Source organism: Rhinopithecus roxellana, chromosome 8 (assembly GCF_007565055.1).
Source record: "Rhinopithecus roxellana isolate Shanxi Qingling chromosome 8, ASM756505v1, whole genome shotgun sequence".
Taxonomy (NCBI): Eukaryota; Metazoa; Chordata; class Mammalia; order Primates; family Cercopithecidae; genus Rhinopithecus; species Rhinopithecus roxellana.
The window spans coordinates 96,010,208-96,037,851 of NC_044556.1; the positions used below are offsets into that span (position 1 = coordinate 96,010,208).

Here is a 27,644-nt window from a genome sequence, read left to right on the forward strand (position 1 = left end):
ATTTCTGTTATCAATAAGGCTTCTGGTCAACAATAGCCTATTAGTAGGTAAGATTTTGAAGAGTCAGAAGTTATAGTGAATTTTAACTGTGCAGGTGATTGATGCCTAATTCCCATGTTGTTCAAGGGCCAATGGTACAATAGGTTTTCCGTTTTCCTTTCCCTCCTGATGATTTCTGAACTAGTTCTACAAAGTTTCCTCTTTGCCTTTGCGTCTCTTCCTCCCACTGCCACCATCCAGATTGTTTCAGAGCGGCACTTCCTCAGCTTCATCATCACCCTTTGTGGGTATGGGAGGACTCTCACTTCCACTAAAGGCCATGCCACACTAATTGCCTTTCTGGCTCTTTTCTCTTAAAAGGTAGTGCTTATAAAGGAAAAGAATAGTCCATATGTAGTCTTAGTAGGACAGGGAATAGTAGGTCTTTACCTCCCTTAATCCAAATGCTAGATCTCTTCAGTGCAAGCCAAGGTAATGCTTATTTTTTTGGCACCCACATCACATCCACTGCTCACTCAGGTTGAGTTTATTGATAACTACAACCCCAAGCTTTTCATGTCATATTAAAGCAAAAGCCATTTTGAGCTGTTCTTGTATCTTGTAGAATGTCTGCCATCTTGTGTCATGCAGCTTTTGTCTCAAAGAGAAAAAAGAAAAGCATAGTACTGAATTAATCTCTCCAGGGAAAGATTTAAAGACTAGGATAATAAGGAGAGACAGATGGAATTCTGAGAGAAATATGGCAAATTATAGAGCAAATCTAATTAAAGGGCCATGGGAACTTCTCCCTGGCGCATAAATAAAATATGACAATCAGTGTCTGCTAAGAAACCCTTAGCAAATATCTAGTCTCATTTTTAAATTTATCATTACATAGAAGTGTTATCTTTTAACAAATAGTGGTATGATGCCAAAGAAGCTGAGAGAAGCAAATAGACACAGGCCAGGTGGCTGCCCATTCTCTCTGCCCACCCCTCCCTACATACGCTTCAGATGGCATAGGCTCTCCCAGCCATTTCAATACAAGACACGTCTGTGACCTCGCCAGCTTGAAGGATACAATGAAAGGTTCTTAGTGAAGGAAAAAGGTGTTCATCTTCACCCCATCGTAATGGGCTCCGAGGAGGACTGGCAACTTGCAGAATCTGGAGAGGAGAGGTCAGGACTGGCTGCAGAGGAGGAAGCTGCTGAGGTGATTAGGAATTCTCAGACAGGGCCTTGTTCTTTCCCTTTCAATTAAAAATGGCGGTGCCTCAAACCCTCTGGGCTTCCTGGACTTTGTGTTTAAATGTTTATGCATTTTCAGGAGAATAGTCAAATAATGTAGCTAAGACGTGGTACCTTCAAAGCTGGCAAACCAGCTGGCTTCCCTGCTATGATCCCCTTGCACAGCCTGGCCCTTCAGACAAGAGCCTGTATTCTGAAGGAAGTCCTTACAGAGTAGCTTGGATCTACTACCCCTTAAAAGAAGGAGGAACTGGTGAAATTATTTCCATTAACTTTGAGGTACCCAAGAGGACCACAGAGGTCTTATTCTTTTCGGTTTGGATAAATCTGGGGCAGTCCAAAGGTTGCCAAGGGAGGTAGGAAGAAAACCACTTTACAGTCTGTCTGACTTCATTGGAGTTTACCTCTTTTTAAATTGCAGACTCAGGGCTTAAATACTTCCTTACCTTCAGTGATCTTTCCTGAGCCCTCCTGTTCCTGATAAGCTGCAGGGCAGTGCTTTCGTTCCTATGACGTGTTGTCATATTAACACGCACACCCAGAGTGATTACCGTGTTCACTTCCCCTGGATGTGCTTCATCTTCACTGAGTTAAAATCAAATTGCTTTCTACTTCAGTAAATCCAGTTCAGCCTTCTTACTGACCATAGGTTAAAGTTTTAATTTAAAATTCCCTTTCTTTTAAAAATTAGCAATTCAAATTCAAGGTGGTAAAGCAGCCCACATTCTGAGACTGCTGGTGTTGGAAAGGGCTTTGGTTATCATCTGTCCTGAGTGATGATTCTGTTGAATTATCTCAAGGACAGAATAGTCATTACTTTGAACAGATTAGGTGGAATGATGTAAATGAAAGTGCTTTGTAAATTGTAGGACATTTAAAAAAATAAGTATCATTAGCATTTATAAAGATACTTTTTCCATTGTTGCCAGTGTTACTAATTTTTTTAAAACCACTTTATTGAGGTCTTATTGACATAAAAAAGCTGTACATACTTAGCTGGGCATGATGGGGGGTGCCTGTAATCCCAGCTATTTGGGAGGCCCAGGCTGGAGAATTACTTGAACCTGGGAAGGGGAGGTTGCAGTGAGCCGAGATTGCACTATTGCACTCCAGCCTGGGCGACAGAGCAAGACTCTGTCTCAAAAAAAAAGAAAAAGAAAAAAGAAAAAAGCAAAGCAAAGCTGTACGTGCTTAATGCATACATCTTGATAAGTTTCAGGATAACTGCAACACATTTGTGAAAATCACCTGTGAATCCCACTTGTGAAACCAAACATTAAACAGGTCCCTCAACTCCCAAAGTTTCTTCTTTATTATTACTATGATTAATTGTTTTTGGTAAAAGCATATAACATAAAATCTACCCTAGGCAAATTTTAAGTATACAATGCAGTGTTTGTTAGCTATAGGCATTATGCTGTATAGTACAGCAGACCATACTTATTAGCTTAAACTTCATTTATTATAACATGGGTTTTCCTGTTGAACTCCTGTCTTCCTTCTTGTGGGTATAAACTAGAATAACTTTACAGATCGCTTGCGAACATTTTTCACCTCCAGCAGCCATTCCTGTCCAGGTGTGGGATGTGCAACACAGTGGTCCAAGAGATGATTTTCAGAGTCACAAGGACATGGCGTGGGGTACCATTGACTCACACTCTCCTGCTAAGGCAAAAGTCTCAATTTGCTGCTAGTGCATCTTTAACCTTCTCTAACACTCATTTCCCTTTGTAGTAAAGACAGAGCTCAGCAGACTGCTGTCCCCAAATCTTTGGCCAACAGCAAAAAGCTGTTTTATTGTCATTGTCTTTATTTGTATGGTTATCTTCTAATTATGGTGAGTGATTTTCATATCCCAGTGATAATAGTGATACCAAAAAAGAATAAAAGTATCTTTTAAATTGACAAGCACCATGAAGTGGTTTCAGACTGGCTGGTGTTTGGGACATGGCTTTCCAGGGAGCTTGAGAGATGGGCCATGCATGGATCAGATCACTGCCCACTGTGTCAGACAACACACAATTTGCCATTTCCCATGGCAGTCTTTGACATATCTGAAGTCAGCGCTCATGTGTCTCTTTAGCCTTTCCTTCTTTGGGCCTCACACTTCCAGTTTCTTCACATGTTCCTTATTTGATGTCTTCCCGCAATGGTAACTCGAGTCTATCAGTTTTTCTTTTGAGGGAGCTCCCTGTTCATCATTTTTATAGAAGGAGGCCTTGTTCTGATATCAGAGAGCAGTTCCTCAAGTTGGTTGAGAAGGGAAAGTCAGGGAGCAAAGGAGAGTTAACAGGGATGACTTGGAAGAATTGCAGTGAGGGGGATGCCTGGGAATTGTTAGGAGAACACGTAAGTCCTTAGGTGTCTTTATGTTGGTGTACAAAATAGCAGTTATCAAAACTATAAAAACTCTGGAAGATAACCAAGGCAGTACTATTCAGGACATGGGCATGGGCCAAGATTTCATGATGAAGATGCCAAAGCAATTGCAACAAAAGCAAAAATTGACAAATAGGATCTAATTAAACTTAAGAGCTTTTGCACAGCAGAAAAAACTAACAACAGAGTAAACAGGCAATGTATACAATGGGAGAAAATTTCTTACCCACTATGCATCCAGCGAAGGTTGGATCTAGCATCTATAGGGAACTTAAACAAATTTACAAGAAAAAAACTAAACAACCCCATTAAAAAGTGGGCAAAAGACATGAACAGACACTTTTCAAAAGACATACATGCAGACAACAATCATATGAAAAAAGCTCAACATCACTGATCATAAGAGAAGTGCAAATCAAAACCACAGTGAGATATCATCTAACACTAGTCAGATGGATATTATTAAAACGTAAAAATAACAGATGCTGGCGTGGTTGTGGAGAAAAAAAAAACCCTTATATGCTGTTGGTGGGAGTGTAAATTAGTTCAGCCATTGTGGAAGACAGTGTGGTGATTCCTCAAAGACCTAATGACAGAAATACCATTTGACCCAACAATTCTATTACTGGGTATATATCCAAAGGAATATAAATCTTTCTATTATAAAGACACATGCATGTGTATGTTCATTGCAGCACTATTCACAACAGCAAAGATATGGAGTCCTTGTGCAGCATCCATGCTAATCTTCTCTGTATCACTCCAATTTTAGTATATGTGCTGCCAAATCAATCTAAATGCCCATCAGTGATAGACTGGATAGAGAAAATGTGGTACCTATACACCATGGAATACTATGCAGCCATAAAAAGAACACGATAGGGACTTGGATGGAGCTGGAGGCCATTATCCTTAGCAAACTAAGGCAGGAACAGAAAACCAAACACCGCATGTTCTCAGTTATTAGTAGGAGCTAAATGGTGAGAACACGTGGGCACATAGAGGGGAACAATGCACAGGCAATAGGGCCTATTGAAGAATGAAGAGTTGAAGGAGGAAGAGGACCAGGAAAAATAATTAAATGGGTACTAGGCTTCATACCTGGGTGATGAAATAATTTGTACAACAAACCTCCATGACACAAGTTTACCTGTGTGCCCCAAACTTAAATAAATGTGCCTCTGAACTTAAAAGTTAAAAAAAAAAAAACTCGGCTGGGCGTGGTGGCTCACGGCTGTGGTCCCAGCACTTTGGGAGGCCGAGGTGGGCGGATCACAAGGTCAGGAGATCGAGACCATCCTGTGAATGGTGAAACCCCATCTCTACTAAAAACACAAAAAATTAGCCGGGTGCGGTGGTGGGTGCCTGTAGTCCCAGCTACTCAGGAGGCTGAGGCAGGAGAATGGCATGAACCTGGGAGGCGGAGCTTGCAGTGAGCCAAGATTGCACCACTGCACTCCAGCCTAGGCGACTGAGGGAGACTCCGTCTCAAAAAAAAAAAAACAAAACAAAACCCAAAAATAAAATAGGGGTTATAAGCCAAATTTGTGCAACAGCGGTACATGTGTAAAGACTGTCAAGACTGGGTTGAAAAGTCTGTGAGAGTGCCTTTTCATCTTGCTTCTCTGAGCCTTGAGGCTCCCATCTCTAAAACTGGTTGAAATGAGGTATTGTATGGAAAAGGCTTTGGTAAACCAGGAAGTGCTGTACAGATGTCAAGTACTAGTTTTTTCATTAGTTATATTGTTATTTTATGTCTCTGTTATAACATTGACATTCTGTTCAGTGTTTATCCTGGTTTCTCTTAAGATCATATAAATCTTGTGCCTTTTATGAAAGATTTCCATGGAGAGGAATAACTCTGAGACTTAAACCAATTTTTCAGCTTTTTATAAAAGGATCCAGCACTCTCCAGTAGTCCTTTCATAAAAGAGCCTTGCCTTTCCCAAGTCCATTGTCGTGATTTATTGCTTGCTTGTTGGGATTTCACCATCCAGAGGTTTTTATCAAGAAAGCCTATGGCTGTTATAGTATCCAAATCTATGCATGTTAAATTATTTTTTTGTCTTTATAATGTCTGGCAACCTGGCTGGGTATAAAATTCTTGAGTACACCCTGCTCCCCACCTCCATCCAAACTATATAGAGAGGGTTACTTGGTGTTGAATATTGCCTTGGAAGCCAGCTTTAATGTTGCCCTTTGTACATGACTTGAGTTTTCTCAGAGGATCAGTCAAGATTCATTCTTTTTTTCTTTGGATTTCAGTGATTTTACCAGGACATCTTGGTGTTGGTCATAATATTTCAATTTGTTTTTTGGGAGCTGTGTGATCTTTTCTTTGTAGGTTTAGTTTGATTTCCTATTTATTTTTTCTTCTCAAGGGACACTAATTTTCCATATTTTTGTTTGCCTTGTGTATATATCATCTTCCCTTTCATTATTTTTCTTTACCTTTTCCTTTGCATTTTGCTATTTTCTCAAGTTGATATTCCATGCCATTGACTCTATTTTCAGCTATAACTGTACCTCTTGCTGCTTCTGAGATGACTTCATATTATGAACGAACTGAGCAGAACACCCAGGCAGACATCAGCTGGCCTATGGTAAATCTTCCTAGATTATCATAAAAAAACGAACATTACCATAGCTCAGGTTAATAGTTGGCCAGTAGCTGTTGTCTTCTCCCCAGCCCGACACATGCTTGAACTCTCCATTCTCCTGAGTAAAGGACCTTACAAAAACACTCCTTAAGAACTGGAGAAGGTTGTATTGGTTTTAGTGTCTGCCATTAATTTTATCCATATTGTATAGTATTTGGCAGATATTCTCATAGTTTTAAGAAGCAATATAGTGTTCAGAGCATAGTTATGGAGAAAACTGCCTGGGTTTTAATTTAAAATTTTCCAGTTGTTAGTCATGTGAGGTTGGGCAAGCTACTTAACCTCTTGATTCCTCAGTTTTCCTCACTTGTAGAAGGGGGTTAGTAATAGCACTGCTGTGAGATGAAATGAATTAATGTTTGTAAAATGCTTAGAACCCTGCTGGGTACAAAGTAGGTGTCTTTGAAGTGATCATAAGATGCATTGTCAATAAACTTTTCTCCTCCATTTCTCAATCACTAAGACATGTGCATTTATCCCAGACTCTCGCATAAAAAGCCAGTGCCCATTGTGTGCAGAATAGGGTAGGACTGAGGCCAGACTTCCTGGGATCTAGTCCTGGAGCTAGCACTAACCAGCTGTGCTACTTATCTTCTATAAACCTCAGTGATCTTATCTTAAAAATAAGGTGATAATGATCATTACCTCATTCAGTTTTACAAGAATTAATTGACATAAAATGTGTTAAGAGCTTAGAATATGTCTGGCACTTAGTACGTGCCCAGTGAATTTATGATTGCGTAAATGGACATCAGATTATGTCAGATCTGTCAAGCTAGTTTTTTATTTTTTTTTCCAATCCCTCTGTGATTCTTTTCTACATCACATCTGTTATATGTACCATTTTAAAGCTTTGTAATTTTGGGAGAAAGAGTAATGGGAATTGAATAACGTGGGCAGTCACTGGGCTGGTACTATAACAATATTTGATCCATAGCTATTGGGATAAGACCATGTTATCAACATGTAGAAAGTAGCAATAGTAAAACATTTCATTTCTATGGCACTTTGGAGTTTACCATGTATTTTCTAATGTCCTGTCTAATTTAAACACAAAGAAAATACGAAGTGCAGAGAAACAACTGATGTTCTTTTTGTCTCGTCACCAGGCTAGGTGTGACCTGGGTGTGCAGCCTCAGCTCAGTGATCTCAGACATCATCAGAGCAGCCCTCTGCAGTACACTGAAGCACTTGTTGGTTACACAGAGTACCTGTATATGTTATGTTAAGCATTGTAGGAAACTGTAAGAAAAGCAGCTTTGTATGGTCTTCGTGGCCATGTGTATGTAGTTCTGCCTAAGAGCAAAGTTAAATGAACTTATAGCCAATATAACGACACAGCCTGATGACAGAAAAAAATTCCCCAAATAACCTTGAAACTCACCCAGAAGGAGCGAGGATTTGTGTAGTGTTCCAGATGTCCCTTTGTTTTCACCCCTTTCCTACCCCTGCCCAGGCTTACCTTTGCTGTCACTGGGGCTCTTTTGGAGGCTGGAAGGATTTTAATCCTGTCTGGTCCTTTCCCAAGATTAGTGGTGTAATTGAAAATGTGCCCACAAGCATAATCTCTGAATTGGTGGATTTAAAACAAAGCTGATGAGAGACTTCCAACAGTAAGTGTGTAAAAAGAAAATATCTCTTTAAAAGATGTTATTGATAATGAAAAAGTGAGACCGTCGATACTCTTACACACCTGGTGGGGGCTTTATACAGATTCAGAGGCATCCGTATGTGTCCTGCTTATTGGTCCTTAGGCTACTTCCCCCCACAAAGTGTCACACTATCTTGGTGGACCTGCCAAAATGACACATCTTTTTGCTTTGAGATGATCGCTGGGTCCTGGGGTTTCTCTCCCTGCCTCTTCCCCAGCCCTACCCTATTGCACATTTTAGCGTGGCTTAGCTCTGTTGCCTTTGTGGTTGTTAACACTCAATCTCAGAGACAAAGATCTAGGCAGGAAGGAGGATCTATTGTGAACTGGTTGGAACTGGATTTCTGACCCTAAGAAAATAGTTCCCCTTATCATCAGATAGAGATGCTATTTGTACATTTCTCTCTCATACATGTACATTTACTCTCAAAATTTCCTGGGCTAGTAGGTCTCCCGAGGTGGCTGAGAGATCCTAGAAGGTACCAGTGTACAACTGGGCCACATCCTTAAAGATGCTGCGTGAGGGACAGCCACAGAGGCCCGTGTGTGCCATTGCCCTCATCCCTTGGCGGCTCTCTGGCTGAGGGCTTTCTCTGTCTTTGTCTTCTCTTGTCTTCAAGATCCTTCTTACTTCCTTGCCCAATGTGTGACATCTTTTCCTCCATGAGCTCAATTTTTCTGTTCCAAATAGCTCTAGTCTGCTGGTATATTGTATTTGTTTTTTCTTTCTTTCTTTCTTTTTTTTTTTTTTTTTTTTGAGACGGAGTCCCCCAGTTGTCCAGGCTGGAGTGCAATGGCGCGATCTCGGCTCACTGCAACCTCTGCTTCCTGGGTTCAAGCGATTCTCCTGCTTCAGCCTCCCAAGAAGCTGGGATTACAGGCATGTGCCTCCACACCCAGCTAATTTTTGTATTTTTAGTAGAGATGGGGTTTCACCATGTTGGTCAGGCTGGTCTCGAACTCCTGTCCTAGTGATCCACCCGCCTCGGCCTCCCAAAGTGCTGGGATTACAGGCATGGGCCACCGTGCCTGGCGTCTGCTGGTATATTGTACTCCTTTCTCTCTGTTTAGTTAAATTATTTCTACTTTGTCTTGATATATAACAGTGGTATATTAGTCTCAATCCTTTGGAACATTTTTAGGTCCTGATGCTATCATCTATTATGTTGAAGAGGACAGGTCAAAGGAAAGAGCCCTGTGGGACCTTCCCTGTGACCATTTAGGATTTAGAGCCATTTGGCCTGAAACTGTTATTCCCCAGCTACGAATCCATCTACCTGTCCCACCGTTCTGTGTCTCCAGCCTCCACTTCCACACGTGGAAATCAGGGGAGGCCGCGTCTTAAATCCTTTTGGTAAAATCCAGACATTTATGACCTCTGCCTCTCCCATGGTTTACCATGCCTGACCCACAGTAGAGTCCTTAAGAAATACTATTGTCTTTTCCCCATTTCTTATTTCCTGTTTAAATAAAATAAATTTGATATTTGTCTTTCTAGTGTGTTGACATGTCTCCTGTTCTCCCAAATTCCTCAAAGACCAGTGTAGCAATTTACCAATCTCATTTTCACATTCCTTCAGTGCAATAAGTGAATTAAAGCCAATTTATGATCCAGGATTGCTTCATTTATTTCAAAATAAGCTGTGTACCAAGAAAGCTCTATTCCCTCAGCAAGAGCTAGCTCCAGTTTTAAAGCTAATTCTAGAGAAAAACAGACTTATCTAGTTTGTTTTAGCTATTAAAGACCCTTTTAAAAAAGAAATAGGCCTTTGAATGTTGCCAGGGGTTAGAAAGCTAGCCCAGAGACTGAGAAGGTAAACAAAGAGGAAGGGGAAAAACTGATTTTGAGTGTTTAGAGTGTGTGAAATGTCATTTTTCCCTTTAACCTCTCCCTTAAGGAAAAGGAGAGATTGTTAGAGTAGTGTCTGATCACGGCGCACACATTTGGAAGGTTTTTGTAACTCTAGGGTAAAATACAGATCTATTAAAATTTTCATGAGTTTCTTATACTTGTCAAAAGTTGCCTACAGCTTAGATGATATTTTCCTGATAGTTTGTAAACTTCTACTGACTTCTCTGTTTTTCTATTCACCCACACCCATTTATTTTCTCTTTACTGCATTTTACTCTCTTAGGAAGATAAAACAGAAAAGCAAAAAAAAAAAAAACAAAACAAAACCCCCAAAAACCTAAGTCTGAAGCGGACCGTTGAATAATATTACTTTAACTGATGAACAGATTTTCCTCCCACAAAGAAGGAAAAAGGGAGAAAATTCATAGCTCTTCTCTCTTTTTAAAGACTGTGCTGGAAAATTCCAAAATGTTATCGGAATAAAGGAATGACTTCAGGTGCTCAGAACAACTCGGGGAAAGAAACTAAAATTTATGGAGCATTTAACGTCACCTGGCACAAATTCAAAATGTGTTTTTTAAAGAACACACATTTCATGATTTTCTTGTATTCTTACAACAGCCTTTCAGGGTATGGGATTATCCCCATTTTACAGATGAGCAAACTGAGACCTGGACAGGCTAAGTAACTTGTTAAGGATCGCCCAGGTGGGGACTGACCGAATTAAAAATCCAACACTTTGTGCCAGGTGCAGTGGCTCATGCCTGTAATCCCAGCACTTTGGGAGGCCGAGGCAGGCGGATCACCTAAGGTCAGGAGTTCTAGAGCAGCCCGACCAACATGGCGAAACCCTATCTCTACTAATAATACAAAAATTAGCCAGACGTGGTGGCACATGACTGTAATCCAGCTACTTGGGAGGCTGAGACAGGAGGATTGCTTGAACCTGGGAGGTGGAGGTTGAGCCGAGAGCGTGCCATTGCACTCCAGCCTGGGTGACAAGAGCAAGATTCTGTCTCAAAGGAAAAAAAAACCACCAACAACCAAAAAACAACACTTTAATTTGCTGTAAGACAATCTCCGTGAATATTAAACTGGTAAACCTCATACATAATGATGAGATTAGTCATCTGCAGAAGTAACTCAGGGCTTGTCTGTAAGCATCCTATGCTCCAAAGTGACTGCAGTGTAATCTCAGGAAGGCAAGATTGGAATGAGATCGTAAATTAAAAAATTGACATCTAATGCATAGTATTGGTCGTGTCTGAAGAAAGACTGCTATCAGAGGGGGATGGTCAGTATGGAATTGTAAACAGGAGGTCAAAGAGGATGAATGTGTTATTTATACCCACCAGAACCCAGGGAAGCATGGTGAGAAGCAACAGGAACTCTTCTGTCTGGTGGGCAGGTGGACAGCTCCGTGTAGTGGAGACATTTGCTTCAACTATTATGGTTGAAGTTAGCGGCCATAAGATCATCTATAGACTGAGAGAAGGCAGTGTGGACAAGTGCCTCAGGGCACAGGCTCTCTAGGGGAGCATGAGTTCATGTTCTCCAATCTTTCCAACTACCATGCGTGGAAGATACTAAAATGAACTTTCCCCAGATGAGAAAACAGGCAGGGTGAAGTTATACTTGGGTAAGTCAAAGAGGGGTAGAGATAGGCTTAAGCCCAGTCTAACTTCAGAACTCTTTTGACTACGTTGCTCTGTTTCTCTCTCTCTTTTTTTTTTTTTTTCCTGAGATAGAGTCTCGCTCTGTCACCCAGGCAGGAGTACAGTGGTGCGATCTCGGCTCACTGCAACCTCTGCCTCCCGGTTTCATGCCATTCTCCTGCCTCAGCCTCCCAAATAGCTGGGACTACAGACGCCCGCCACCATGCCTGGCTAATTTTTTGTATTTTTAGTAGAGACGGGGTTTCACCGTGTTAGCCAGGATGGTCTCGATCTCCTGACCTCGTGTTCCACCTGCCTCGGCCTCCAAAGTGCTGGGAGTACAGGCGTGAGCCACCGCGCCTGGCCACGTTGCTCTGTCTCTTAATAGTCTTGTCATTCCTGGGATGCTGCCATTTGTTTTCTTTTCTAATGCATAGCTCATCATGAAGATGGGTTCACACGGATGACTTGAATTCTAGGAGCCAGGCAATGTCACAGCTTCCTGGCCAGTTTGTGCCTGTTGGGAGATTCCCCATCTTTGATGCTTTTGACTCTCAGTCCCTGAGGGACACTCACTTCCCTGGCAAGCACTGCCTTGGACTGCATGAGTGATTTTCTATTGCTTGGTTTCCGACCGGGCGGGCACCTAGCTCCATGCTGGTCTGTGCCTGGCTGAGATATCTAAGAGCAGCTCATTGCCATATTCTGAATCCCAGCCCTCAGGGGAGCAACCAGCACCTCCGCTTCCTGCCTCCTCTGGCAGATGGCCCTGATCTGAGAGTTTAAGTGGTATCTATCAGAGAGGAGTGATTGGTAGAGACAGTAGCACCTCATTTAAATAATTTAAAAATCACAAAATATGCCACTTTGGATACTAAAGCTTTTAAGAGGCATTTAATAAAAATGTTAGTTGCTTTCCACAATGAGAAAACATTGTTATAACTAAAGCACACTTCAGATATTTAAGCATTAAAGCATCCCCGGAGACTTACTTTTAACAGTATAATGTATCACTTTGTTCAAGATGATTCTGTAGTGGAGAGGCATTACAGAGGCATGAAGAGACAAGAATTCTTTATAATTACTGTGCACTGTTTGAATGTAAATGAGTGCTTGAAAACCGTTTGCTCTCTTAAACATCCTAAGTTTTCCCACTGTCGTCTTCCATAAGGTATTAATTGGTTTAAACAGCCTCTTTATTTGTAGGCAGCACAAAGGTTAACTTCAGTCCAGCCCCTGTCTAGTTATCATCAACTCCAAATGCTAATGCTGTTTGAATTCATCAGACAGAATTGAGCTTTCTGTATGTGGTCATGGCCTGTTAAAACTTGCAAGGCCGGGTGCAGTGGTTCATGCCTATAATCCCAGTACTTTGGGAGGCTGAGGCAGGTAGATTACCTAAGGTCAGGAGTTTGAGACCAGCCTGGCCAACATGGGGAAACCCCGCCTCTACTAAAAATACAAAAATTAGCCGGGCATGGTGGTGCATGCCTGTAATCCCAGCTACTTGGGAGGCTGGGTCAGGAGAATTGCTTGAACCCGGGTCACGGAGGCTGCAGTGAGCCGGGATCGTGCCACTGCACTCCAGCCTGGGCAACAGAGTGAGACTCTGTCAAAAAAAAACAAAAGAAACTTGGAAACTATATATAGGGTCTCTATATAAAATAAGGCTAGAGAAATTTTATAAAAGAAGGGTCCTCAAGTATAGATAAAAGACAACTGTATTCTATTATAAATGTTTTCTTATATCTCAGACCCAGGTAAGTTACAGGTCACGCTCAGCACCTGCCCCCATGCATATAGCAGCAGGTCATTGTAACATCAGCTTACTGAGAGTGTGGATCACTATAACATAGGAGTCGTGTTATGCTGGGTTTTTTTCCCTCACACCAGTGCACTACATTCCAATACTAACCTGTGGAAAAAAATTACTGAATATCCCCTTGTTTTTCAGTAAGACCATAGAGCAGGACATTTGCAATTTTATAATGGTTTTATTTTTAAGATCAGGCATTTAAAGTGGCACAAAGCTTTGATGTGAGCTTACATTCTGAGTATTATAAACATTTAGCACAAAGTAAGAACTTACTTAAAAGAGACTCCAGCTTCCAGGGTGCTGTTTCTGTGTGAAATACTGAAAATTTGGGATCATTTTAAAATAAACACATGTCAAAGTTGGCATGCAAAATGGGGCATTTAGAAAGCTATGAAAATAAGCCCATGCATAAAATATGGCATTAAAGAGGTAACTGTGAACTTTACAGATGGACAAGCATGAAAGAAGCTATCTTTTGCTAGGGTGGATAGGAGAGTTTGCAGCTCTTTGCTGCAAAAAATAAGAGCAGAAACTTAAAGTTGTTTAGTTGTTTTGAAATAAAAGCTACGCAGAGGGCTCCTTCTGGTTCATCCATATTTTATTAGGGCAGCAGTTAAAAAATTCATTAGAGACACCCATCTGTAGCTAGCAGCACTCTTGAGGAGGGCTCAGATGGCGATCAGATTTTGGAGTAGCACTTTACACTAAAAGAAAAAGATAATTGTTTAGGAGAATTAATAGCACAGTGGAGAGAGGCTGCTTGATGCATTTCAAAGCATACCCTTCCACATGGTTTATGAATCTTTTGCTACTGATTTCCTCAACCACTTGCTTTGGTTGGGAAAGAGAGATCCAGACATAACAAGGAAAGAAAAATTGGATCAGAGAGTTGAGACTGTGTTGGTCAATGGAGAACATAGATCGAGTGTCTTTGTGATCCTGTGGTGAGCTCTTGTGTGTGTGTGTGTGTGTGTGTGTGTGTGTGTGTGTAGATCATGTTGTTCCCCCAGGGAACTTCATCAGTACAAAAAAAAGCTTGTGGTCAGAGCTGAGGCTGCCCTGGTTTACCTTGACCTTGAACTCCACCTCCCTCATGGTCAGGTCCAGGTGCCTTTGCCTCATCTTTATTTATGAATTGAAAATAACTCTAGTTATTGAATGGCAATGGAGGGGAAGAGACCTCTCCTCTACCCTCCTAGGTTCCCTAGCTGGGTCTATGAAATTTCTATTTTTTCTTTTGAGAAAGAGTTTCACTCTTGTTGCCCAGGCTGGAATACAATGGCACGATCTTGACCCACTACAACCTCCGCCTCCTGGGTTCAAGCGGTTCTCCTGCCTATCCCTCGATGTTGTAATTTCATCAGTCTTGGTTGTGGTCTGGACCTCAGAATTTTTAAAAGATGCCGCCATGAATTTTTTTTTTTTTTTTTTTTTTTTTTTTTTTTTTTTTTTTTGAGACAGAGTGTTGCTCTGTTGCCCAGGCTGGAGTGCGATGACATGACTGTGGCTCACTACCTCCTTGCCTTCACAGGATCAAGCTATCCTCCTGGGCACATCTGGGATGCATGTAATTTGCCTGTATTCTGTGACCAACCCCTCTGTGACCAGTCCCTCCTGGAATCCCAGTGTGGTTTCCTTGGGTGATTTCTGGTCATTTTTTTTTTGCAAGCCCTCTTCTTTCAGGATTTGCTTTCTTAGGCGACCTCATTTAACCCTCCTGGCTTTCCCACTTGCATGGCATGTGTTTCCAGCTCTCTTCCCTGTGGCCCAGGTCCTGCCTTGGCCCTGTCCTCTGGGTCCCCACCTGTAAGCCACCCTAGGCCTGTTCTCATCCCATCGTCTGCCTCATCCTCCACAGCTGCCGCGCTGTCTGTACCCAAGTCCCAGTGGTTCTGAACTTCTTCAAGCTGGCTGCACTCAACGCTGCCTTTCACACTGTGCTTGCTGTTCCCTCCACCGGCAATGACCTCACCCTCCTTTTTGGCTTGGGAAGCCTCAGCCTTCCAGTTTGATTTCCTGGCCTCCTGCAGTGGAGTTGCTCACAGCCTGGTCTGCATCTGCTTGTTGACATGTCTGTCTTCCCCAGGGAGCCATGAGCTCCATTGAGGACAGGGACCATGACTTTGAAAAATTAATAATTAATTTTTAGAGGTGGGGTCTTGCTAAGTTGCCCAGGCTGGAGTGCAGTGGCTATTCATAGGAGCAATCATAGCTCATTGCAGCCTTGAAGTCCTGGGCTCAAGTGATCCTCCTGGCTCAGTCTCCTGAGTAGCTGGGACTACAGGGGCATATATGCACCCAACTTGAAAAAGTATTATCAAATATTTCACAGTTATGAAAATTGTATTTATATATAATTATGTGTTTAATATATAATTACACATAGGTTTTATATGTGCTGTTTGAAAATAATACAATCAGTACCTGTGTAACCACCACTTAAGAAATGGAACGTTACCCTTGAATTACTTCATAATTGCATGAATTTTTTCCTATGTATTGTTTGAGAATAATACAGTAGGCACCTGTGTAAATACCAGCAAGCTTAAAAATGGAACATTGCCCTTAAGGTCCCTTACACATCACGTCCTGTTCCCTGTTAAGACTGGTTTATCATTCTTTTGCTTTTGTTTATACTTTTAGCACGTATCTATCTCCTGTGCTAAAAGACTGTTCCAAGCAGAACAGTAATTCCAGTTTCAGTTATTCTGGGCTGGGACTGTAGACAAATAAAAAGCCAGTTCAGTGTGGGATTCATCCCTTCAGACTGTGAGGCTGTTGTAAGGAACTAGTGCCTGTGGGAATGCCACCTGGGCGTCAAACCTCTAGCCTTTGGGTGATCAGGAGGCTGACAGGAAAAACAGCGACAGAGCTTTGCCTCTGGTGGAACTCCTGGTGGCCTGCAGACCTGTTGGCATCTGTACCTGCAGTCCACTCAGCTTTCCAGATGACTGAAATGCCCCAACAGGGTAGAGTGGCTCGCCTCTCCAAAAAAGAGCAGCTGGTGAATAATCATGCCTAGGAAAACAATCCACCTTGCAAAGAGATGGATGGTATCTGTTGGTGAATGTGATGGCAGCAAGCCCAGTGCAAGATTCTGTGGCGATTCCTTGATTGACCTGCTCGGTTGGCGGATTTTGAAAGGGAGTGGGAAGGACTGCTTCACTTGCATAGAACTCTCCCTCTCTCTCACTCCATCTTCATATCTATGTCTACCTTTCTCTTTGTGTATATGTGTTTATAAATAGTTCATACGTATATTTGTGTATAGACATATACACATTTGGATTTATATTTGTATACACATTTTGTATTAGTCAGTTTTCATGCTGCTGATGAAGATATACCCAAGACTGGGAAGAAAAAGAGGCTTAATTGGACTTACAGTTCCACATGGCTGGGGAGGCCTCAAAATCATGGCAGGAGGCAAGAGGCACTTCTTCATTTTCTTTTATTGTATTTTATTTTTTTTTGAGACAGAGTCTCATTCTGTTGCCCAGGCTGGAATGTAGTGGCACGATCTTGGCTCACTGCAACCTCTGCCTCCTGGGTTCAAGCGATTCTTCTGCCTTAGCCTCCCAAGTAGCTGGGACTACAGGTGTCTGCTACCACGCCCAGCTAGTTTTTATATTTTTAGTAGAGACGGTGTTTGACCATATTGGCCAGGCTGGTCTTGAACTCCTGACCTCGTGATCTGCCCGCCTCGGCCTCCCAAAGTGCTGGGATTACAGGCATAAGCCACGGCACCCAGCCTGGCAAAAGGCACTTCTAACCCAAAAGTCCACAATCCAAAGTCTCATCTGAGACAAAGCAAGTCCCTTCTACCCATGAGCCTGTAAAATCAAAAGCAAGTTAGTTACTTCCTAGATACAATGGGGGTACAAGTATTGGGTAAATACAGCTGTTCCAAATAGGAGAAATTGGCCAAAACAAAGGGGTTATAGGGCCCATGCAAGTCTGAAATCCAGTGGGTGGTCAAAATGTAAAGCTCCAAAATGACCTCCAGATCTCACATCCAGGTCACACTGATGCAAGAGGTGGGTTCCCATGGTCTTGGGCAGCTCCACCCCTGTGACTTTGCAGGGTACAGCCTCCCTCCCAGCTGCTTTCACGGGCTGGCACTGAGTGTCTGCAGCTTTTCCAGGTGGATAGTGCAAGCTGTCAGTGGATCTACCATCCTGGGGTCTGGAGGACAGTGGCCCTCTTCTCACAGCTCCACTAGGTGGTGCCCCAGTAGGGACTCTGTGTGGGGGCTCCAACCCCATATTTCCCTTCCTCTGCCCTAGCAGAGATTCTCCATGAGTGCCCAGCACCTGCAGCAAACTTCTGCCTGGGCATCCAGCCATTTCCATACATGTTCTGAAATCTAGGTGGTGGTTCCCAAACTCCAATTCTTGACTTCTGTGCACTTGCAGGCTCAACACCAAGTGGAAGCTGCCAAGGCTTGGGACTTGCACCCTCTGAAGCCATGGCCCGAGCTCTATGTTGGCCCCTTTCAGCCACGGCTGGAGCAGTTTGGACACAGGGTACTAAGTCCCCATGCACACAGCACAGGGACCCTGGGCCCAGGCCACAAAACCTTTTTTTCCTCCTGGGCCTCCAGGCCTGTGAGGGGAGGAGCTGTTGTGAAGACATTTGACATGCCAAGGAGATGTCTTCCCCATTGTCCTGGGGCTTAACATTTGGCTCGTTGTTACTCATGCAAATTTCTGCAGCTGGCTTGAATTTCTTCTCAGAAAATGGATTTTTCTTTTCTGTCACATTGTCATGCTGCAAATTTTCTGAACTTTTATGCTCTGCTTCCCTTATATATCTGAATGCCTTTAACAGCACCCAGGTCACCTCTTGAGTGCTTTGCTGCTTAGACATTTCTTCTGCCAGATACCCTAAATCATCCCTCTCAAGTTCAAAGTTCCACAGATCACTAGGACAGGGGCAAAATGCTGCCAGTCTCTTTGCTAAAACATAACAAGAGTCACCTTTGCTCCAGTTCCCAACAAGTTCCTCATCTCCATCTGAGACCACCTCAGCCTGAACCTTATTGTTCCTGTCACTATCAGGCTTTTGGTCAAAGCCATTTAACAGGTCTCCAGGGAGTTCCAAAGTTTCCCACATTTTCCTGTCTTCTTCTGAGCCCTCCAAACTGTTCCAGCCTCTGCCTATTACCCAGTTCCAAAGTTGCTTCCACATTTTTGGGTATCTTTTCAGGAACAGCCCAATCTACTTGTACCAATTTACTGTGTTAGTCCATTTTTATGCTGCTGATAATGACATACTTGAGACTGGGAAGAAAAAGAGGTTTAATTGGACTTACAGTTTCATATGCCTGGGGAGGCCTCAGAATCATGGAGGGAGGTGAAAGGCACTTCTTACATGGTGGTGGCAAGAGAAAATGAGGAAGAAGCAAAAGCAGAAACCCCTGATAAACCCATCAGATCTCATGAGAATTATTCACTACCATGAGAACAGTATGGGGAAACTGACCCCATCATTCCAGTGATCTCCCACTGGATCCCCTCCCACAACACATGGGAATTATGGGAGTACAATTCAAGATGAGATTTGGGTGGGGACACAGCCAAACCATATAACATTTGTATTATTTTCATATCACACATGTGGGCCCCCCCCAACAATGTTCCTTCATGCACATGAATGGTGTTGAAAAAGCACTTTCTGTTGGACTTCCAATTTTAGGCCAAGCTTAGGCCCAGGTTGTTGAATTAACAATTAATAAATCTAGAGAGACAGAAAGTAGAATGGTGGTTACCAGGGACTGGGGCAGGGGGAGTGGGGAGTTAATATTTAATGGGTACTGTGTTTCACTTTGGGAAGGTGAAAAAGTTCTTCAGGTGCATGATGGTGACAATTGTACAACAATGTGAATGTACTTAATGCCACTGAATGATACATTGAAACATGGCAAAAATGGTAATTTTATGTTAGGTATATGTTACCACAATTAAAGAAAGGTAAAAAAAGAAAAATCATAGGGAAAATGCAATGGAAGCCTCAGGAAATGGTAGGGGAGGTCAATTCCAAACCCACATACATTCTAAAATGTCAGAAATGGTCAGTTAGCAAAGTAGGGATTAATTAGATTTTACACTTGCATGTTTTTGTTGACATTTCTGGGAATAAAGAGAGAAGAGTGTGATAATTCCTCTTCCATGTCAGTTCTAGAACCTTCTTTGTTCCTCACCCTGGTGCTTACATGAGTATGTACAAATGTGTGTGTGTGTGTGTGTGTGTGTGTGTGTTTGCAAACGTGGACAGTGGGTGGTGGATTTGCTACTCTATTTCTAGTATTTCTGTGCCACCTTATTAATAGGAGAGCTGTGGGATCAGGTCTCTGGATGTAACCCTGTCCTTCCTTAGTTCTTCTGAGTTCAAACTGAGTAACTCACAAAATGTGTCTGCATCAGGACTGACTTGTGGCATTCATTTTCTCAAAGGGCAAAAAACCTTTTGTTTCTGGTAGAAATTAAAGATGTGTTTGAGACGGCCCTCACTTCTTTTTCACCAAATGCAGCACCATTCTTCCCTTTAATCCCATGAGGTGGTTTTATGGGGTGGCACATAATTTGGAGCTCATGGAAGGCCTAAGAACCATTAACCAACTGAGCTAACCAGGTTCCTCCATTAGTTTAATTTCAAATTGAATTCTCTTTCCTCCATGATTAAAAGAGTATATTCAATCCCTGTAACAGTTTTTGTGTGCCTGACTGACATCCCTTGCTAGATCATAAGCAGTTTGAGGGCAGGGATGGTGTCTTGTTCATATCTGTACCCCATGTATCATCTAGTATTCAATAAGGAATTGTTTTATGGAAATGGATTACATGATTAAGTTGGAAATACAATACAGGTTGATTTATTCCACCCCCCACTTGCCTTGCTCACTGGATGCTTATTACAGTGACCTGAAGGCACTTCAGAAGCCTTAAGTGCTCTCTGAATTATCGAAGGAAGATGGACTTTGGCTCAGTAGAGTGTGCTTAGTGCCTATTACTGGATTCTGATTCTTTGGAAACAAATTAATCCAGAGGGATATGTTGTTTCTTTATGTTCTGAATATTTGGTTAGCCTGAATGTATTAAGATCTTTTACCCCAACCGTGACAGATGGGATTAAAATTCCTCCCCTGAAAAGAATATATTCCTTTATGCTCCACTATAAATTTATATGCAAGCCATGTTTTGTAAAGTTGTGTTCTTCTTTTGCTATTTAATGCATTCCCTGCAGCAGCCTCGAGGTCCCAGCATTTTCCCTTCAGGAGACCTTAGAATCGCCACACCAGGCTAATTTTTGTATTTTTAGTAGAGATGGGGCCTTGCCATGTTGCCCACGCTGGTCTCGAACTCCTGACCTCAAGTGATCCACCCACCTCAGCCTCCCAAAGTGCTGGGATTACAGGCATGAGCCACCGCTCCATGACAAAAATGAGTATCATGTTTTCTTAAGCTGCATGTTTAAGATTTCATATTTAAAAATGAATATTGTCTGACCAGTGTGTATTTTAATTTATTCTCTGATATACTGTAAACTAGGATTCTTTTAGGAATTATAAGGACCTCAGGAAACTTCTGTGTAGTATAAACTGGAAACAATTCATGTCCACCACAGAAAATAACTAACAGTGCTGGGTGTTAACAATACATAGTGGGGAATAAGTGATGGAGGGAATGAGTGATATGGACAATCGGTGAAGCCCTGTTAACTGGGCAATCAGGAGAAGGGAGCTGATGGGGAAGGGATTGGAAGCTGAAGGCTGGGAAGGATTTGGATAGATGAAGGGAGAGCATAGAGGGACGGAGGGCAGGATTCTTGCCGATCCGGCTGGTTAATATTGGCTTGACCCAATTTTCCTTCTAAGCTAGGTCAACATATATTTCCAGGCTTCCTATTTAGACTGTATATAGAGACCCATTGACATCTGGGTTCTAAGCGCTGTCTTTCACTTCCCTCCAATCAGAGCTTGTTGGGCTGGATAAGGTGGAGATAGGGGTCATAGATTACCAGGGCAAATAGGCCTGTGCTTCAGAGAGGAAGTAAGGCAGGAGCACTTCCCTCTAGAATCGATCTGTTGCAGGACAAGAGGCCTTGAGGAGCAGAGAAAGCTGTGCCAGGCTCCCTTTCCCTGCTCAGTCGTTCATTCCTGGGCTAGATGGGCGGAACGAGGCATCGCTGGGTTTCGCAGATCACAGAGGGTGCAGCTTGTTTCCCAACTGGCTCTCAAAACCTGCCTGCACTTTGTGCCTTTTTTTCACCTTGCCATATGTTGCTTCCTGCCCTCTTGAACCTCCTTCCAGAGCTGATGGCACTTAGGTGCTAGGAAGGAGTATTTATCTCCAAGGTCTGAATGCATCCTAATCCTTATTGAACTGCAAGGTGTGACGGCAAGACTTGGATATGTGAGTGAGAACTGATTCTGGTCACAGGGGATGTCATAAATTTCCTGACAAAAAAATAAAAATAAAAAAAGAGGAAAAAAGAGTGAGAAAAAATGGCCTTTCGTTATGGGAAACTGGGAGTTTTTCCTACAGATTTCATTCCTGCCTTATATGGGTTTCCTGGAATTCTTCTAGCAGATTCCAGCAGTGCCCTATGGATCTGCCCTCTGTCCCCTCAGGGTTAGGATTCATAGTATGTGACGGTCTTTGCTATTCGGCCACCTTCTGGGAAGGCCAATGGGCAGGGGATGGTTTGCATGAGCCCTCAGCAGGGTGCAGAAGCCAGGTGATCCCCGTATCTCATTCCCACGTTCGGTAAACACCTCTCTTATGTTTGCCCTCCTGGGCTTGTGGCTCCTGGTCCCCAGCTCATCACAGCTTCCCAGGGTCCCAGTAGAAACAAGGGTTCACACTGGGTAACCTCACTGTGCTGCAGTGGAACCTGGCTTTCAGGACTTCAGGACCTTTGGTTGAGTGGTTTTAGAAAAGGTTACTCAGGGGCTGGGCGCGGTGGCTGTGGCTCACAACGGTAATCCCAGCACTTTGGGAGGCCTAGGCAGGTGGACCACCTGAGATCAGGAGTTCAAGACCAGCCTGGCCAATATGGTGAAACCCCCTGTCTACTAAAAATACAAAAATTAGCTGGGCGTGGTGGCGGGCACCCACAATTCCAGCTACTTGGGAGGTTGAGGCAGAAGAATCACTTGAACCTGGGAGCAGTGAGCCGAGATCACGCCACTGCACTCTAGCCTGGGCAACAAGAGTGAGACCATCTCAAAAAAAAAAAAAAAAAAGAAAAGAGAAAAAGAAAAGGCTACTCAGACTGAAGTGCCCTCAGGCCTTTGAAAAGAAATGAAATTTCAAACAAATAATTTTCTACTTAGCCTTTTTCTTTTAACTTCAGAAGGGTTATCTGGATGACTGGTACTTAAACATAAAAAATAGTTAAAAGTCTTTTTAAACTACAGACAATATAGATTTCACTGGACTCATTTTTCAAGATATGAAATTGTTGGATTGTTTTCCTTTGGTAATTGAAGCCAGAATTCAATGTTTTCTCTAACTTACTTTCAGATTCTTTGCTCTCTGGAGAACGTTTTGTCCGCTTTGCAGGGGTTATGAGCGAGTGTCCCTGAGGGTCTCTCTCTGCCCCCTCCTAAGGCCCGGCCACCCTGTTCCGACTGCTCCCGCTGCCGGTCAGGTCCGGACACTGCAGGGAGCCTCGTGTCCTCGAATGATGAAGGCTTCCTTCTGTACCTCTCATCACATCCTTTTCTACTGGCTTCAACTCGCATGTCCTCTGTCTTGAAGAAAGAAAGAAAAAAAATGAAATGTTTCTTTTGCCTTCCTGTCATTTTACGCTGTCGCCGTAACTGATATACTTGGAGGCAAAGGGGATTGAAAGGGCGTGTACTTTGGAACCAGACAAGCCTCAGTTCAAGTCCGGGCTTTGGGAAACCATGATCCGGAGTTCTGGGGCAAAGTAAGGCTTTCTGAGCTTTAGCTGTATTATTTGTAAAATGGGAATAGTACCGATCTCCTAGAGTTATAGTGTTAAATGCCTCCCTTCCTTTCTTTACTCTGACTTCCTCCACCACCACCTCATGGTCCCTGATTCCATTCCTCCCTTCCCTGCAAGCTTCCGGAATTCTGTGTGCCCCGGGCAGCATTAGCCCTTCTGGGGCTCCCCGCAGTTGGCAAGAGCAAGTCACTGTGTGAGCAAGTCTTGGGCTCTGTTATCTTCAGATGCTCAAGTCAGGAAATAGAGGGCTGGAGGTCATTGTGCTAATTTCCCCAGAGATTATCAGTGCCAACCCCACCCCTTTTAGGAGCTGACAGGTGCCATGATCGTAGCTCAGTGGGATCTTTAATGCCTACTGATCTCAGCTTAACAGGACAAAGATTCCAAGACCATGTCTGTTCTGGGAAGCAAAGCAGGATGTGTGGGCCTGGAGTGAAGCTTTGTTCCACTTCTCACCATAGGCCATGGTATGGAGTCAGGAGTTCAAGACCAGCCTGGCCAATATGGTGACTACAGCTGTGTCTAGTGCTGCCTGGTTTTACTTTCATGCCTGATTTGCAGTGTGGCAGGGTCCTGAAATGAGGGAGCTCTGTGTGGGCCAGTAGAGTCAAGAGACTTTGGCCTGGTCACTTGGCTACTTGCAGGGGGTTCTGGAAAGTCAAGTTCTCTGAATCTCAGTTGCCTTTAATATAAAAGGAAAGCTATAGTTTCTGGCCTGATTGATTCACATGGTTTTGGAAGGGAGCGAATGAAATTAATGTAAATTAAAAACATATTATGAGTAGCAAAATGCTATGCAATCTAAAAATAACATTTTAATAACTCTTATCATATGTGCCAGACATTGTTCTAAGCTGTCTACAAATAGCAACTCATTTAGTTGAAAGCTCATAACCACCTTATGAGAGAGCTACTGTTAATATCACCACTTTACTGATGGGGAAACTGAGGCACAGAGCGGTTAAGTAACTTTGTGGAAGGTCACACAACCAGCAAGTGGTATAGTCAGGGTTTGAACCAGGCAATGAGGAGTCAGCATTTGTTATTGTTCCTGTTCCTATAGCCTAGCTGGGAGGGGAATACAGCGCTGGTTTGGAGAAGACATCAAGCAGGCCTCCTGTCATTCACTGAGTGAGATGAGATGATGGCCATACATTGCGACGCAGCCAGCTATCCATGGTCTGCAGCAACAGATCAGTCTTGCAGGGACGTGGATAGCTCAGCTAGTGAACATTCACGTGTTGTTCAATGAATAGCTGGAGTAAATGGTTGGATCTCATTTAGAGGCATGCTCTGGCATCCCACTGTCACGTCATTTGCTTTCCAGGCCCACTCCAGGATGAGAGTACTGATGTGCCATAAAAGATCCAACAGGCAAGATGTTGGAGGGTTCAGGAGCCGCCAAGGTTGTGTTCATGCTGACCTGTGGGCATAGCGTTCAGCAGTGCCAGTTGCTCTGCTAAACCAAGGAGCTGAGATGCTGTGTTGATTTCTACATGTTCCAGGCAAACACTTCCTGAGGATTATCAGGATTTTCATAATGGATTGGCCCCAGGACCACTGAGCCAGCATCTATCTTTGACAGGTGTACCGAGAGATGACCTTTAAACCTAAGGATGTGCTCCAGATGCAGTTCCAGCTGGGCCAGTAAGAACTGCATGTTTATAGTGCTGTTTTCTCTTTCCTTCCCAGGCAGCCGGGATTGCTTACCACCTGCAGCGTGCTTTCGGAGGCGGCGGCTGGCACGGAGGCCGGGCTACATGAGAAGCTCGACAGGGCCTGGGATCGGGTTCCTTTCCCCAGCAGTGGGCACACTGTTCCGGGTCCCAGGAGGGGTGCCTGGCGAGGAGTCCCACCACTCGGAGTCCAGGACCAGAGAGTGTGGCCTTGACCTGAGAGGCCTCTTGGTCGGGAGCCCTGTTTCCAAGAGCGCAACAGCCCCTGCTGTGACCTCTGTGAGAGGAACCTCAGCACACTTTGGGATTCAGCTCAGAGGTGGCACCAGATTGCCTGACAGGCTTAGCAGGCTGTGTGGCCCTGGGAATGCTGGGTGGCAGCAAGAGTTTGCAGCCATGGACAGTTCTGAGACCTTGGACGCCAGCTGGGAGGCAGCCTGCAGTGATGGAGCAAGGCATGTCCAGGCTGCAGGCTCTGTGCCATCAGCAGAGTTGAGTAGCAATCGCTGCAACCCTGGCTGTGGCCCTGAGGACCCCCCACCCCCTCCTGGCTCTCACATTGCCTTTGCCTCAAGCTTTAGCTTTATTCGGCTCTCGCTTGGCTCTGCCGGGGAACGTGGAGAAGCAGAAGGCTGCCCACCATCCAGAGAGGCCGAGTCCCCTTGCCAGAGCCCCCAGGAGATGGGAGCCAAAGCTGCCAGCTTGGATGGGCCTCATAAGGACCCTCGATGTCTCTCTCGGCCCTTCAGTCTCTTGGCTACACAGGTCTCAGAAGACTTGGCCCAGGCCGCCGGGAACAGCTCCAGGCCAGAGTGTGAGATTCATTCTTTACCAGACATGGACCCTGGTTCCTCCAGTTCTCTGGATCCCTCATTGGCTGGCTGTGGTGGTGATGGGAGCAGTGGATCGGGGGATGCCCACTCTTGGGACACCCTGCTCAGGAAATGGGAGCCAGTGCTGCGGGACTGCCTGCTGAGAAACCGGAGGCAGGTGGAGGTCAGTGTCTCCTCCACCTCTGCAGCCCGAGATTGTCATGAGCTCAGATTAGCACTGGGCAGATGGCAGAAAATGAGGGGTTCTGGGCTCAACTGCTATCCTTCTAGAAGCTGCAGCAGCTCCTTTTGGAGCTGGCTGAACAAGGATGTTGCTACACTTCTGTCTCTTTGAATTGGACACAGATCTGCCCTCCCTTTTGTCTTCTCTGTCACGTAGGTGCTCAGATTTGCTCTCCATTGGGCCGCAGGCTCCTCCACAGGCCCCGGCCTAGGTGAGACATGGTTAACTGAGCTCAGCTCTGCTTTGAGACAGGAAACTGAGGGCAGGGGAGATGGAGCTGGGTGATGTTTGGAAGGCGTTGAGAGATACAAAAATGGGGATGCCCGGTGTCAGGGCAATCCTGCTCTTCATCCACTTCACTCATTCCCTTCCATCCTGCTGCAGTGACTGCTGCCTTCCATAGGGTCAGGAGACTTTGCTTCTGGTCATTGAACCTCTCCGGCTCTCAGTTTCCGTATTTAGAGATAACACCAACTCATAGGATTGTTCTAAGGCTCAAATGAGAATGTAGCTGCTTTGGAAATAAGAACAAACTGGTGACATCTAAGGCCCAGCCTTATGATGTTGCTGTCCATCCAGTTATCTGAGAGGTGGGTATAGCCAGAAGTAGGCAGGGTTCCTCTATCCACAAAAATTCCCAGAGAAGCCCAGGTAGAGATGCTCTGTGGCTGATCTATTGCCAGACTGTGTTTTAATCCTGGTGTGTGTATATATGTGTGTGTGTGTGTGTGTGTGCGCGCGCGCGTGCATAGAGGTGTGCATGTGTGTGCTTGTGCGTATGTGTTTGCGTTTGCATGTTTGTGCTGTGTGTGCGTGTGTATGTGTGCATGTTTGTGCTATGTGTGCATGTGCGTGTGTTTGTGCATGCATGTGTGAGTGTATGTATTTGCGGGTGTGTGTGCACTCGTGTTTGTGTGTGTGTGTGCATATAGGTGTGCATGTGGGTGCGGGTGTGTATGTGTGTGTGCATGTTTGTGGTGTGTGTGCATGTGCGTGTGTTTGTGCATGCATGTGTGAGTGTATGTATTTGCGGGTGTGTGCACTCGTGTTTGTGTGTGTGTGTGTGCATATAGGTGTGCATGTGTGTGCGTGTGTATATGTGTGTGTGCATGTTTGTGCTGTGTGTGCATGTGTGTGTGCATGTTTGTGCTGTGTGTGCGTGTGTGTGTGCATGTTTGTGCTGTGTGTGCGTGTGTGTGTGCTTGTGCTGTGTGTGCATGTGTGTGTGTATGCATGCGTGTGTGAGGGTATGTATTTGTGGGTGTGTGCACTCGTGTTTGTGTGTGTGCATATAGGTGTGCATGTGTGTGCGTGTGTATATGTGTGTGTGCATGTTTGTGCTGTGTGTGCGTGTGTGTGTGCATGTTTGTGCTGTGTGTGCGTGTGTGTGTGCATGTTTGTGCTGTGTGTGCGTGTGTGTGTGCTTGTGCTGTGTGTGCATGTGTGTGTGTGTGTATGCATGCGTGTGTGAGGGTATTTGTGGGTGTGTGCACTCGTGTTTGTGTGTGTGTGCATATAGGTGTGCATGTGTGTGCGTGTGTATATGTGTGTGTGCATGTTTGTGCTGTGTGTGCGTGTGTGTGTGCATGTTTGTGCTCTGTGTGTGTGCATGTTTGTGCTGTGTGTGTGTGTATGTGTGTGTGCTTGTGCTGTGTGTGCGTGTGTGTGTGTGCTTGTTTGTGCTGTGTGTGCGTGTG

General features: G+C 44.1%; 1 protein-coding gene and 2 pseudogenes across 12 annotated transcripts in view; 2 read left to right on the forward strand and 1 right to left on the reverse strand.

Annotated features, from left to right (window-relative positions):
- The window catches only part of DISC1 (DISC1 scaffold protein), a 411,890-nt gene that overhangs the window by 41,561 nt on the left and 342,685 nt on the right, over window positions 1-27,644 (forward strand). For all 12 annotated transcript variants that reach the window (XR_004058726.1, XR_004058727.1, XM_030935643.1 and 9 more), the window contains exon 2: window positions 24,908-25,887. Coding sequence is in view for 10 of the 12 variants with exons in the window: in XM_030935643.1 (XP_030791503.1) it covers window positions 24,908-25,887 (980 nt within the window). In the remaining 2 variants the exon portion in view is untranslated. The remainder of the gene's footprint in view (window positions 1-24,907; window positions 25,888-27,644) is intronic.
- Window positions 4,300-4,398, reverse strand: LOC115899400 (annotated as a pseudogene).
- LOC115899334 lies at window positions 5,397-5,507 on the forward strand (annotated as a pseudogene).